Here is a 15,475-nt window from a genome sequence, read left to right as displayed (position 1 = left end):
TTTTTGTACGTGTTGGAGGAGTCTTGTTTATTCTCTTGAAATTTGACCAGATCTTATTTTCCTTTTGAGATATGGTAAGCAGTGGATTTATTGCATTAGAAAAACAAATACTACTAGAGTAATCAAACTTTAAACCTCATGTGGAGGAATGCTTTTAACATCTAGACTAGCAGAAGCATGTTACTGCTGTTTCGCTTGAAATTCTGTCCTAAGTCATGATAATTATGTTACTTTGTTTCAGGATCATGGGACTGGTGCCCTAGTTATTAGTTCACTTTTGGATTTCCTTACTTTTGCCCTCTGTGCTCCATATAGTGAGACAACAGAAGGACAGCAGTTCGATATGCTCCTAGAGATGGTAGCATCCAATGGAAGAACCCTCTTCAAACTCTTTCAGGTGAGAGCTTGTTACTTTTTTTTATCAGATAACAGCTCCTCTAAGAGAACCACTTAGAGTGTGGGCTCAGTTTGGTTTTAAAATAATGGAAGTGTTCTTCTATAGTAATGTTGATAAATGAATACAGCCTATGTTATCCTATTAAGGATATTTAAATTCCACAGATTTCTTGGTGTTTCATGTAGAGATCTATAGATGGTTTTTGACCACTGTTTTGATCCTGTTGCTCATCTTTTCCATCTCAGAAGGAGTGAAAAACTCATTTTTTTTCTGAGATAGGCCCAGAGTATCCTTTTCTTTATAAATTACCAAATAATAGGATGAGTTTTAGTAGGGCTGTTGATACACAGCTGAAAACATTGTTATTTCATTAAATACTATATACATGTGGTGTTTTTCTGCATACTTAGATTTTTGTTATTTCATATTGTATAATAAATGTCAGCTTGTATCATTACTGTTTGATATTCATCATTCAAATAAGTATAATTATTCAAATAAATACTGGCTGTTTCCTGTTGATAATTTGATTATCCTTAAAGGTATGTTGTAACGATATCTAAAATTTTTAACCAAACTGTAGTCTGACTTTCACTTGTATCCTTCACTAATTTATGACTTACACCTTGAATAAAATTATATATCTTGCTTAAAACTAACAGCTAGGTACATTGGAATGAAATTCTTCCATTTTGTGATTCTTTTTTCTCCCTATGTTAATAGCATCCTTCCATGGCAATTATCAAGGGAGCTGGATTGGTTATGAAGGCAATAATAGAGGTGAGAACAGATTCGAAATTTGAAACGCACTTGAATATTAATTGGCTGCTTTTATTGAAACTGACAGAATTACTTTTCAGTCTGTTATGGGAAACATGCAGTTTTTCTGGGTAAGAAAAGCAATTATAAATCTTTATTCAGAAGTTAGTTTTAACCTACAGAAACAATCCTCAATATTAATCTAAGAGTTTAAAGTTCTGAGGTAAGTGGGTTTAGGGCAAATCTTTCTGTTCCTACATCATTTGTGTGTTATTTGTTTTAAGAGAATTAAAAGTTAGCATTCTTCCTCTCTTGCTCTTTTTGGGTGGGGGGATGATGGTATTGACGGTACTGAAATCTTTAGGCACTGAGGTTACGTGAGTATCTATTAATAGAGTTAGTTCATAGCAAAGTGGTATTAAATGGTAACAAAAATTAGTTCCTCATGCTAAAGTACATTTGTTTTTTTAAGTGCATTTGTAAATGAGCTCTAGAGCGTAGAACATGTTATTGGACAGACACAGGATATTGTTTCCCCAAGGTAGTTCCTTTAGCTTTCTGTGTAAACAAAATCATGGCTACGAATATCAGCTTGCATACTGATGTTTACAGTAACATCAGTCTAAATGGCTTTGATTCTTATTTTTTTGTGTCATAGTAGTGGTTTGGCTAAAATGTAAAAGTGTTTGCCATTTTTATAAAAAACTCAGTGATTATAACTCATAAATATAACATATTGCTAAATAAAATGCGCAGTTAGTATATGTCTAATAGGTGTTAAAATTATATATAGGTGTTACACATCAAAGGTTATTTGCATTTTTAGTGTGTATATACAGCTAAAGGCTGATTTTCTTCCTTTAGCTAATGGGTTCTATGTTTCCGAAGTAAGTGTCTCTCACAGAGCTGACAGTAGCCAAGGACAATTAAGACCATAAGACCAACACAAGTGTGTTTCTGACCCTGATCCACCAATGTGTTGCCGTTCATTCAGAAATATTTATTGAGGGCCAGGTATAACCAAAATGTGGACTTTGGGCTTCAGTATAAGCTACACATGTCAGTGTCAAAGCCAGTGACTGGAGCTGGTAACTGTGTAAGGAACACCTTCTTTATTGACACTGAAATCTTGGCAAGTATCTTAAACTATTTTCTCTGTAAAAGCAATATATGATCTTTGAAGAAACACTGAAGTTTATAGAAAAAAATTCAAGGAACAAATAAATTGTTTATATTTTTATCATCCTAAGGCAACTACTCATATCATTTTGGTAAGTTTTCTCTTAGACTGTAGTATTCAGAATTATATGTGTACATATACAAACTATGTACTGTATATATAGCATTGTTAGAATGATATATGTACATATTCACACTGTGAATATTTGTATACATACTACGTATTCAGTTGTATTATATACTTATCCTGTTTTTCACTAACATTGTGAGCATTCTTGCTTTTCAACAGATTGTTTTCAATATCACACTGCTTACTTAATTCATAGTTCTGTGATTACCTTTGATTAGTAGTCCTGTCCTGTCATACTCTGTTGCCAAAATGAGTTCATATAAGCAAAGTAAAACCTAAGGATAAAAAAAACTACCCCAGTTATCACATCATTCTTTAAAAAAAAAAAAAAAAAAAGGAATAACTGTGTTCACCATGAAAATGAATGTATTGTTAATAATAAAAACAAGCCCGATTCATAGATGCCTTTGATAGGAATTGCTGATTTCCCTGAGTTGCTTTACCTTTTCATTGGCCGATAAATACTCCAAGAACGAACGTAATTTTAATGTTAAATTAAGCAAAGCATAATTCATAAAATAAATGTGCCTGTAAACATTTATAACCTCATTCCACAGTCAAATAATATTTTTAAAATTATTTATATCACTTACGTTATTTTTGGGTAAAGTTGCATTTAAAATTTTATTGTATACTGTATAATTTTACCTAGAGATATAAAATTAGTTTTATAAAATTAGGATAGCTTGTTCTAGATTGCTGCTTTAGGGATCATCTTACCCTTTTTCCAAAGGAAGGTGACAAAGAAATTGCTACAAAAATGCAGGAGCTTGCCCTAAGTGAAGGTGCCTTACCTCGACACTTGCATACTGCGATGTTTACAATAAGCTCAGATCAGAGGATGCTTACAAATAGGTAGGTTAAATTTAATTTGCTGTAAATTAACTTGCTGCTTAGAAAATGGATTCCGATATTACATAAAACAAACTGAATAAGTGGATTACACCAATGATTCTTTTTCTTTTGATTCACCTAGTTCTCCTTTTCCTTTCCTTATAGAAAGATTGTGCCCAGATGATCATTGTCCCTGCCCCTGGATAACTTGGGAGGGAAACAAAACTGTTTGGATTTTTCCTTCACTATCCTGTTAACGGTTCTCTACCCATAGTCAAAGGACTAGAACATGGAAAATAGTGCCTAGAAGCTTATGGACCTAGAACCACATGTCCAGGCCTTTTCTCTTTGTATTTCCTTCTGGTCATGTCAGTTTTTAAATATCTTTGATCAGTTAGGTACTCTAAGAATAAAGAAAACATTGGGGCTCTTGGGTGGCTCAGTCAGTTAAGCATTTGACTTTTGCTCAGGTCATGACTCACAGTTCGTGAAATTCGAGCCTCGCATTGGGCTCTGTGCTGACAGCCCAGAGCCTGGAGCCTCCTTTAGATTCTGAGTCTAGCTCTCTGTCTCTCTCAAAAATAAACATTAAAAAAAAAAACTGTAAAGAATAAAGAAAACATTATCTAATCAGCCTAACGTAGGACTATTCTAAGTCTCTTGGAGTTAAACAGTTTCCCCTTTTGCAAATTCTTTTTTTATAATAATCATTCAAATGTAAGGAAGCATGTAAATCTAGTCATTTATTCCAGGCCATGTGAATTCCATCCCTTTTAATCATTTTTATGATTCCTGATGTGTGACCCTTCAGATAGCCTTATAGTAAGAATCATGACTTATTAGTTTAAAAAAAAAAAAAAAAGAATATCAGATGTTTTTAATCATGTTCCTTTTGACTTTTTAAATGATAGCATAAATTACCCAATTAGATTTACTTTGTTATGATACCATAAATTACCCTTTTTTGTCAACCATATCCAGTTATTGTATGTCATGGTATGGTGCCTTGCCAGTAGTTTTCTGCTGTTCGTATTATAAGAAGCCATCTGCATCCCTCAACTGTAAATGTTAGCCCCAAAAGGGGTCTTTTATGTTGCCTGAGAGGACAAAAAGATCTAAAAGACAGTTGTTTCCTTGGCATGCTACCTTATTAGTCATGATAGATATCATCTTCCATGAAAATAGACACTATTTGATATCTTATTCTATTAAACCCCTGTGTTAGATGTTTGCTTCTTGTTGTGTTCCTCTTTATTAATCAGTTACATTCCCTACTGTGATCAGTCACAGTATTGAAAAGCTGTCAATTTATAATATAAATACCACTTTTCATTTGCATTGCTTTCTTTTACAAATTGCTATTATAAAATAGCGATATTATAAACTATATTATCCTGCTTATCCTTAATTAAAGCCTTCTTTTAGGAATCGCTGATAATGATACCTACCCAATGCAAATGAAGGAAAGTATAAGTGTAATTACTTAAGTAGTAATTTCCAAATAGGCACAGAAATAAACAGTTCTTTTTTTTGGTTTATTTATTTTTAAGTTTTTATGTTTATTTATTATTGAGACAGAGAGAAACAGAGCATGAGTAGGGGATAGGCAGAGAGAGAGAGGGAGATACAGAATCTGAAGCAGCCTCCAGTCTCTGAGCTAGCTTTCAGCACAGAGCCCGATGCCAGGGTCGAACCCACAAACTGTGAGATCATGACCTGGGCCAAAGTCGGACACTTAACCGACTGAGCCACCCTGGCGCCCCTAAGTTTATTTATTTGAGAGAGAGAGTACACAAGCAGGGGAGGGGCAGAGAGAAGGGGGGAGAGAGAATCCCAGGCAGGCTCAATGCTGTCAGCGTAGAGCCGGACATAGGGCTCGATCCCATGAACTGTGAGATCATGCATGACTTGAGCTGAAACAAAAAGTGGAAACAAAGTTGGGCACATAACCTGAGTCCCCCAAGTGCCCCAAAAATGAACATTTTAGTAGTGTTCATTTTTTTTTTTTTTGGTAACATAACAAAGTACAGTTTGGAATTTTAAGCTTTTTTTCTTCTGGGAATGTAATCTGTATAAATACATATGTCTAGAAGTCTGGTTATTTCACAGGTTTCGTGGCTACTCTTGTAGCAGATGGCAGTTTGAATTCTTGTGGAAGCACAGAAGGGTCAGCAGTGAATAAAATACATTCTCTGCTCATGAGTAGCTTAGCCTAGGGGACAGACAGATGTTATCAGAGATTAATAAATGACTAAGTCATAGATTCAACATGGATCTTAAGATTTCTACTTTGAACCAAAATATGTTTTTACCTCTGAAGTGGCATGAATAGAGGTGCCTGGGTCGCCCAATCGGTTAAGCTTCTGACTTTGGCTCAGGTCATGATCTCACAGCTCATGAGTTTGAGCCCCGCACCAGGTTCTGTACTAACAACTCAGAGCCTGGATCCTGCTTCTGGTTTTGTCTCTGTCTCTCTCTGCACCTCCCCCACTCATGCTGTGTTTGTCTCTCAAAAATTAACAAACATTAAAAAAAAATTAAAGTGGCATGAGGAGAATAATTTGCTTTAAGTGCTTTAAGTCTTCATCCAGACTCCAAAACAAAATATCTTTTATCCCTGACCTTGCCAGAAAGGTTATATTAGAACATAGTTATTGACTTTTGCTCATGATCAGAATTCCAAGGAATGCCAGAATGCTATATGATCCTATTTTGGGACTTATTATGCAAACTAATCGTATTACCCAGTCTAATTGCTTTATTTATTGTCTGTGTCTTTAAATGAGGTAAGAACCTACTTCTTCATGTTCAGGCCCATTGAAAATCAATGGGGTTTTCAGGGAAGCATTTTGATTTGGAGAAAATGCTGAAACATTAGTAATATTTTGAATTACAGTCTCATTCACCCTCCACATTGAAATATTAACTTTAAATATTAACATCAGAATGATTTTTTTTTTTTTTTTGCTGTAGCCATATTGCTTATGTGATATTTTGTTCTTAAAAATTCCTTTCTGTTCTAGCTGAGATAAAGCAGCAAACCTTTCTCAACGTCTGCTTTTTTCAGACAGCTAAGTAGACATTTAGTGGGACTCTGGACAGCTGATAATGCAACTGCGACAAACTTGTTGAAACGCATTTTGGTAAGTCTGTTGAATGACCAGGAAGATTTATGCATTCTTGCCCAATAAAATTAAATTGAGTAAGTTTATTTATTTATACTCTTAAAAGGTTTTTTTAGTTTGTTTTTTATTTAAAAGCTGTTTATCAGAGAAGTTGTCACATAATAAATGCTAAAACCTCAATAGCTTAAATCATAGTATTAATTTATTTGCATTTTAAAAGCTAAATTTTCTTCTGTGTGGTGGTTTTGGAAGTGGATTTTATGTTTTGTTTTTGTTTGCTTTTAGCCGCCAGGCTTGCTGGCGTACTTGGACAGCTCAGATCCGGTTCCCGAGAAGGATGCTGATCGCATGCATGTTAGAGATAATGTGAAAATTGCAATGGTAAATATGATAGTCCTAAATGTTTTTTTCAGGTTGAAAAGAACACTTTTCTCTGAAACACAGTAAAAATTTTAGACATAAAGCATGAATTCACGGTATTGAATAATGGTACTCTTTTTGTATCATTATTAACCACTTTGTTGAGGTAAAATTACATCCCATAATATTCACTTGTAAGTATACGATTCAGTAATTTTTTGTATATTTATAGAGTTGTAAAACTGTCACCGCAGTCTAATATTATGAATAGTAGTAATCTTGTATGTTTTATTTCCCTTCACTCAGCCTTTTGCCACGTTCAGGAATGGATTTTTTTTTAAAGTTTCAAATGTATAATGTGATATTTTGCACATAATATGAGATTGATAATGTTGGTGAAAGGGGCCAACAATGAAAAAATTAATTTAGGTAGGACTTTTTTCTTACAAAAACTATCTTGATTAATAAGGTGGGCTATTTTTGAGAAAACTACTTAAACATCTCTCAGGATATACTGTTGTAATAATGTCTTGTATGTGTTGTTCTCCTTTCTTCACCCCATTTTTCTCTTTGCACCCATCTCCCATTCACATCTCACCACCCGTCACATAGGACTTATCTTGAAGCTTAAACAGAAAAGTTTTCTTGTAGAAAAAATTTCTTGCAGAAATTTTCACTTTGTTTTTTCACTGAGCCCCCAATATCCAGTATGTACTTTATCATGTAAAACAAATAGTGTGACTCAGCTTTACTTATATTTTAAAAATAAATTTGAAACAGGACTATAATGAATTTTAACATTATTTTACAGGATCAGTATGGAAAATTTAATAAAGTTCCAGAATGGCAAAGACTAGCTGGAAAAGCTGCTAAGGAAGTTGAAAAGTTTGCCAAAGAAAAAGTAGATCGTGTGCTGATGCACTGGAGGGATAGAATGGGCATTGCACAGAAAGAGGTAAAAATAAAATCTGTTTCCAGACTTCTAGCCCTTCTATATATCCTAGGCTTACTTTCATTATTGCTGTTCACAGAGATGATAGTCCAGTTTTTCTGATTGAACATATGAAGAAATGTTACCTAATTCTGATCCATATTTTTATAGAAGTTTTTCTTAATTCATAGTTTTATGTATCTGTGATTAGGTTTTTACTTAGGTATTTTATATTGAATTGAATATAAAATTTCACTTGTAAGTTTTCTTCCATGATTTTCAGTTTCCATACTTCGGTATCCTTATGTATCTCCTTTTCTTCTTTCTCTGAATTTTACTTTGATTTTAATTTAATTAATTTATTTTTTGAGAGAGAGAGCACTAGAGAGAGCATGTGCAATTATACAAGGGACAGAGAGAGAGAGAATCCCAGGAGGGGCAGAGAAAGAAACGGGGCTCATGTTCACCCGAAGCAGGGCCCAAGCTCACTCAACGTGGGGCTCGAGTTCACAGACTGTGAGATCATGACCTGAGTCAGAGTCAGATGTTTAATGACTGAGCCACCCAGGCTGACATCTGAATTTTATTTTATAGTTATAAAAATAAAGGTGCTCTTCTTGTTTAGCATTTTTGTTCAGAGCTAGCCAGACAAGTGTTTTGGTAGTAAGTTTCACATTTTTAAATTAAATTTACTGCATGTACTTAAATTTCATTATTAGCTCCTCAAATCAGGTCAGATTGAAAACCATTTTAGCCGTCTTCAGAATGTAGTATCATCATTAGAACCTAATTCAATAAGGCACATCCATCTCTCTAGGATGGAATGTGCAGTGGTTAAGTCAACTATAAAAGTTAACTTAATCTCACAGTTTTTGTTTAACCACACTTAAGTTCTTTCCCTTTAACCATCTCTTCACTTATGGTAGCTATTTCTTTATACAAGGAAAATAATGGAAATATCTTACTAACCAGGTTTCTTATGAATTTCCAGAACATCTAAACATAAGACATCAAGTGCAACAGAATAGTTATAGTCTTGTGTGTCTATGAGAAAGTGAGACCAGAATTTAGTTCTTCAGAACTTGAGCATAAATGGATTCATGGTGATTTGTATGAGTGACATCTGCAATATAAAGAATCACTAGGCAGGCTTTCTTTTTTTTTTTTTTTAATGTTTTATTTATTTCTAGGAAAGAGAGAGACAGCATGAGCAGGGGAGGGTCAGAGAGAGAGGGAGACACAGAATTGGAAACAGGCTCCAGGCTCTGAGCTGGCAGTCAGCACAGAGCCCGACGCGGGGCTCGAACCTAGACAGGCTTTCTTAATGGCTAAGATCATGAAAATACTAAAGGTTGAACTGTTTAACCTATATCTGAGCCTAGTTTTATCTTTTTTGTTTGTTTGTTTCTTCATTTATTTCGGGGATGTGGGAGAGAGCGTGGAAACGACAGAGAGAGGGGGAGAGAGAGAATCCCAAGCACAGTGTCAGCACAGAGCCCTCTGCAGGACTCAAACTCAACAAACTGTGAAATCATGATCTGAGCTGAAATCAAGAATCAGATGCTTAACCGAATGAGCCACCCAGGCACCCCTAGTTTCATCATATATTAACCCAAAACATAAGTTATGGGTTTTGAGAACATTTTACTTTTCTTTTTCATAAAATCAGAACAACAGTACCTCCCTTCTCTGTTCTATAGGGTTGCTTTGCTTTTTTATTATAGCAAAGTAACAATAGAAGCACTATACATATCTGGTCATGATAATATTGCTATAACATTTGGATAGTTGAAAATCTGTAAGTAAGGTATGAATGATTTTCAGGTAATAAAAATTAGGAGCTCCTGACTTAAGGTCGTTAAGCCCATTTCTAAAATAATATAGTTATTTAAGCTGTTGTATATAATTATCTAACTGAAAATAAGTTATTGGCATCAGCTTTCATATGAAACATTTATCCAGCTTAAAATTGAACACAAAACTATTTTAGCTATAAATGTCAATAGCATTTGTTACTTAAAGAGAACAATTCAGAGGGAAAATAATATATTTTTAATATCAATATTTTATTGGCTTCATTTATGGGTGTTATCTGAAATGTTGAGCAAATAATGATGCCCAGTATATATGCTCGTGAAGAAACTGTTTTGGTAGCAAATGGATTATTTTTGCTATGGTACTATTTTTAAATTAATTTCTTTAGAAAACAGTGAATAATCTTTGTGACTATTTTCTTTGTAGAAATATTAACACCCAAATATGGAATGATCATGTGCTTTAGCTAGTCTGAAAACTAACCATTGTTAAGATTAACTGGCTAGCCTTGAAATGAACTACAATTCTTATATAATCAGAATGTTTCTTAAGTCAGTTTCATTTGTAGCTAATGTTCTGTGTCCAGTTAATAATAACCTTTGGCTAATGTATAAAATTCCTTTTTTTTTAATTTTTTATTTTTAGTTTAGGAATTTGTTTAGCTAGTTAAGGGTTTTAGTCTAAGTTTCTGTGTCTGTGAACTCTGTTTATGGAGAGCTGGTTGTACTTTTTATGTATGGCATATTCATTTTCACCACTCTAGACCCCCAACTTTTTGTCCTGAGGGCAGGGGAAGATTGTCATTCAGATTAATCATTTATCATTAATTTATCATCAAAACTAAATTTTTGAATTTATTGCTTTATTCAAGTCACCTTATATTAGTTTTCATGAGAGTACCCAGAATTACAAATTTGTAGGAGACATTTCCTTACATAACCAAGAGAATTGTATATTTCAAACAGCATTAACTTTTTAAAATTTATTACTCAGTCTTTATTCTTTCTATGTCATCGAGTCTTTTTTCTTTATTTTAGGTAATTTGCCACTTTTTAATGAAGTTACACTTCCGCGTTTTAATTTATATTACTTTCTACTTTTTAGTTGTGTCACATTAGGGCTTGGAATTTTAATGTCTGGTATATCTACCGGTTTTACTTAGAGCAGAGATACCTGCCAGCCCCTGTATAGACTTCAAGAAACCTTGGAAATCTTACCCTCCAGTTATAAACTGATGTGTGTGTCTTCCTCCGGAATAGGAGGCCATAGCTTTCTTTGAATGCTCAAATGGGTTTATGACTGCCTAAAATCTGAGTCATAGACTTAGAGAAGTAGGTGTTTTAAGGTGAAGATGATTTGTATTGGTGTCACCCTCATGGAATTTGTATGATAGATATAGCTTAACACATACAGGCTCATTCTTTTATTTTTACTTTCTTTAAAACTTTTTTATTTTTTCCTCTTTACAATTAAATTCAGGACAGAAACAATATGGTGAGTTTAAGTTCCTGCTACATGTGTGAAATGCATTAAACTGCCTGGCATGTGGAGTTGTCTTTGAGATTCTTTGTCTAATAAATTCAAATCTCACCTCACATGTGTCTGAATGTAGATTCTTATTTCTTGTCCATTAGCTATTTCAATTTATACTTGTGCATTATGGCTTTGGTGGCAGTTTAATAACCTGTAATCTTTTGCATTTATTGTTTTACCATGACTTGTGTATTAACTGCATGTAAATGTTTAAAACAAGTCACTGTTTTGACTCATAAATTTTATCAGTCATCACTGTAAACTGTAACAGTTTGGTGTTGGAACAACTTTAGGCTACAATGGAAAATATTTCAACAATACTGTAGAAATATTTGCTAGCACAGTAATGTGAAATAATCTAATATTTTATATTCATATTTTACAGATTTTGCTTCATTAACTTGTTTCTGCCAAAATTTGGTGTAGAAATGTTTCTCATCATTTATAAAGTGATGATTTTCTGACAGCCTATTTGGTAGCCCCAGATTGAGCCCTATGAAGTTGGTTTTTTTTGGTTTGTTTCTATTTTTGTTTTTTTCCAGAATATAAATCAAAAGCCAGTGGTTCTTCGAAAGAGAAGACAGAGAATAAAAATAGAAGCAAATTGGGATCTCTTCTATTACAGGTAACCTTAAACTCTCTTCCAAAACGTAAAATTTGGCATTGCCGTTAGAGGAATCATGATAGGTTTTTCTTGCCTGAAACTAGTACTTTATGCTATGGGTACTTTCACACCATGAATGTCAAAAACTGTAACTGTTAAGATTGGTATGATTAATGATGCTTCCATAAAATTAATGTCTTTTATAGAGTGTTGATAGCCTGAGGAGCTAAAGTTCCTTTTAAATTTTTAATAAGGCTTTGAGATGATTAGTTTAAGAATTCCAACCTTTAAGTCTTGTTACCAATGGGGTCTTAAAAGAGGTAGATGAATGAAAAACATAAGGAGACTTGAGGTAAATGGGTATCCAGCTTAGCTGGCCTTTTATATTTATCTAGTCTTTCTGATCTATTTGCCTCTTCTCTCCATCTTCTCCTGCCTCTGCCCCTCCACCCCAAACATACACAGATACATACACATAGAAAGACTGAAACATTTTGGGGATTTGCTAAACTTTTGGGGATAACTTATAGTACTTACTCTGGAAGTCGACATTTTTTTTTTTTTTATTATTTATTTCTAGGAGAGAGAGAGAGACAGCGTGAGCAGGGGAGGGTCAGAGAGAGAGGGAGTCACAGACTGAAACAGGCTCCAGGCTCTGAGCTGGCAGTCAGCACAGAGCCTGACGCGGGGCTTGAACCCACGAACCGCGAGATGATGACCCAAGCGAAAGTCGGACGCCCAACCGACTAAGCCACCCAGGCGCCCCTGGAAGCCGACATTTTAATTATACCTTAGCTAATAAGGGAAAATATTGCTTTGCTTTGGAAACTTTCCATAGTACTTTTAAAGCATATAGTAATAAATACAGTATATAGTATGGCCTTAAGAATATTGGTTTTCTTCCTCAGGAATTCTTGGATTATGTTGTCTTCCCTAGAAACTGTCTTGGAACTCTGACATCAGACTTTCTAGGAGGGTTGCAGAATGAAAGTGAAAGAATATGATGCCCATCTACCTACAGTTCAGACCTGGGTCCAGATATATCACAGTAGTTAAATTACTCAGGAACAAAAGGAAGATATTTTACAAATATCCATCAGAGTTTGGCAGTTTAGCCATATTCTTTCTTAGGTAGTTTATAACAGTCCTATCTAGAATGTTGCTCATCCTACACACTTCACACCTCATAGTTCAGAAATTCATATCCCCAACGTGAAATTTGATTTCTGATTGTAATTATTCTCTGACTGGAATTTATAGCAGTAGTAAATACTGAAATTAAAACCTCAGTTCCTTGGTTTGAAATCCACACAGATTTGTTTTACGGTTTGGGTTTATTTTTCCCCCCTAGCATTTTGTTATGAAAACTTTAAAATATACAGAAAAGGTCAAAGAATTTTACAGTGTATACCTATTACCTGTCACAAAGATTCTACCATTTCCATTGTACTGTACTTTACAGAGATTTTATTTTCTTCATTTACACTTGCTGGGGTTTATTAATTCCACTGCTTTCTTATTATGAAATGTAGTAAGGGATATTTATTTATAGATTTCTAAAAAGTATTTATTACTTCCTATTATTTTCTGATTACATACATAGGTTTGGTCAAGATCATGCCAAGTCAAACCTAATTTGGAATTTCAAAACACGAGAAGAGCTGAGAGATAGTCTTGAATCTGAGATGAGAGCATTTAATATTGATAGAGAGCTTGGTAGTGCCAATGTGATCTCCTGGAACCACCATGAATTTGAGGTAAGGTTTAATTTTTGTAATTAATGTAATTTTTATAATATTAATTTTTTCTTTTTTAAAGCATGTTATTTTTGGAGGGTTTTTGTTTTTTTTTTTTAAGATTGGCCTGAGACAAAAATTTTAAAATTGTGTTAAGTAACTCAGCTTTGTACGGGAGAACCATGTAGGACTATTAATGAATTTGTTCCTGTGCTTTCCAGATCTGTTCTTTGTTTTCTCCTTAGATTTTTTTTCTTCATTAAAACATAGCCTGTTCTCCCTTTTTCCTTCTATTTGTACCTTGTGTAATTTTTTATGGTAGTTTGATTGTGAATGTGGTCATATTTTGCTTTTGTATTAAAATACTGATGTGAAGAACAACAAAACGAGATCAGGAAACATGCTGGTAAAAAAAAATACATGTTGGTGATAGATAACCTTGTGTATGTGTGTGTATAAGGTAAACTCTCATAACACTTGTAAATTTGAACATACTCACGACCCTCCAGGCTTTATCTTGAATCCAACTGCATTTCTAAAATAAAGCAATTTGATTGTGCTCATTCCCTCTTCCTTGAAATACTTTTTTTACTTTAGTTTTGGGACTTTATATTCTCCTGGATTTTCTCCTCATTCACTTTCCATTCCTTCTCCTTTGTTCATTTTTCTTATTCCCCAGCTTCTAAATTGGCCCAGAGGATTAGTTCTTGGACTTCTTATTTATATTTATTGCCTCAGTGATCTTCACCATTCTCATGGCTTCCAATATTTTTTATTTGCTTGTGGCTTCCAGATTTTTATCGCAGATTTTCTTTCCTTGACTTCATATTTTTATCTTATAATTGGATATCCAATAAGCATCTAGAGTGTAGCTCTAAAACTGTTCTTATTCTTCCCCAAAATCTACTTGTAGTCTTTTTGATCTTAGATAATGGCTTCTCCTTATCTTCAAGTCAAAACCCTTGAAGTCATCTTTTCTCTTATACCCCGAACCTAATTTATCAACAAATCGTATTCAGTACACCTTCAGAATTGATCCAGAACCCAACCATCTTCTGTCTGTGGGATTATAGTAGTATATCTGCTTCCACTCTTGCCTCCCTGTAATCTCTTACCAACATAGCAGTATTATGATCTTGTTAAAATGTAAGTAGATTATGCTCAGACCCCTCTGGTACTTCTGTCACTGTCACTTCGTATCTTACTTTGTCAAAAGCCTGGGTTCTTGAAATGACTTAACAAGACAAGATCTGTGTACCCCTAACCCCAAGCATTGTAAGCATTGTTTCTCTGTTCTCATGTTCTGCTACTCACCCTTTCACTTTTGCTCCAGCAACATGAACTTCCCTGGAAACACCAAATTCGTGTTCTTGACTGGCTAGTCTCTCTACTTGCTATTCCCTCTTAACTAAAATATTATTTTTCCTGGATAGCCTCATAACTTGTTTTCTCCTTTTCCTGAATGTCATCATCTGAATAGGCCTTCTCTGGCCAGTATGATTAAAAATGCAGCCATCTTTGGATGGATATACTACCACCACCACCACCACCACAAGCACACACACTCTATCCCTTTTCTCTGCTTGCTTCCACCATAGTACTGTCACCCAACTGTTAAGTATATATTTTCTTATGTTTATTTATTTTGAGAGAGAGCATGTGTGTATGCACATGAGAAGGGCAGAGAGAGGAAAGAGAGAATTCCAAGCAGACTCTGGCACTGTCCGGGGGGTTGATTTCACAAACCATGGGATCATGACCTGAGCTGAAACCAAGAGTCAGACGCCCTCATATTGTACTTTTTTGTTCGTTTATTGCTATATCCCTGATGACTAGAACAGTGCATGGTATGTACAGTATATACTTAATAAATAGAAGTTGAATGAATTGAATGCTCAGAATGGATATATACATATATCCATATCTATCTGTCTATATGATTTTATATAATATATATTTTTAGAAATAAGTTACTTTAGGCTTTAGAAAAAGAATTTAATAATCCAGTCAGGGAATTCCTTTTTATAATTGCAAATTCTTTAGAGAAGCAGCCTGAGTACAAGGGTCATGGT

At 34.3% G+C, this 15,475-nt stretch overlaps 1 protein-coding gene across 3 annotated transcripts in view; it reads left to right on the top strand.

Moving 5' to 3' along the window:
* DNAJC13 (DnaJ heat shock protein family (Hsp40) member C13) overlaps positions 1–15,475 on the top strand; it is a 127,035-nt gene that overhangs the window by 52,047 nt on the left and 59,513 nt on the right. For 2 of the 3 annotated variants that reach the window (XM_039243843.1, XM_039243841.1), the window contains exons 15-23: positions 242–397; positions 1,121–1,177; positions 3,199–3,320; positions 6,367–6,442; positions 6,710–6,805; positions 7,596–7,739; positions 11,010–11,024; positions 11,606–11,688; positions 13,271–13,424. In XM_039243843.1, coding sequence (XP_039099774.1) covers positions 242–397; positions 1,121–1,177; positions 3,199–3,320; positions 6,367–6,442; positions 6,710–6,805; positions 7,596–7,739; positions 11,010–11,024; positions 11,606–11,688; positions 13,271–13,424 — 903 coding nt within the window. The remainder of the gene's footprint in view (positions 1–241; positions 398–1,120; positions 1,178–3,198; positions 3,321–6,366; positions 6,443–6,709; positions 6,806–7,595; positions 7,740–11,009; positions 11,025–11,605; positions 11,689–13,270; positions 13,425–15,475) is intronic. The other variant, XM_039243842.1, reaches the window with a different exon arrangement.

Source organism: Hyaena hyaena, unplaced genomic scaffold (assembly GCF_003009895.1).
Source record: "Hyaena hyaena isolate Hyena2069 unplaced genomic scaffold, ASM300989v1 scaffold_234, whole genome shotgun sequence".
Lineage (NCBI taxonomy): Eukaryota > Metazoa > Chordata > Mammalia > Carnivora > Hyaenidae > Hyaena > Hyaena hyaena.
This window is presented reverse-complemented; position numbering and strand designations above follow the sequence as displayed.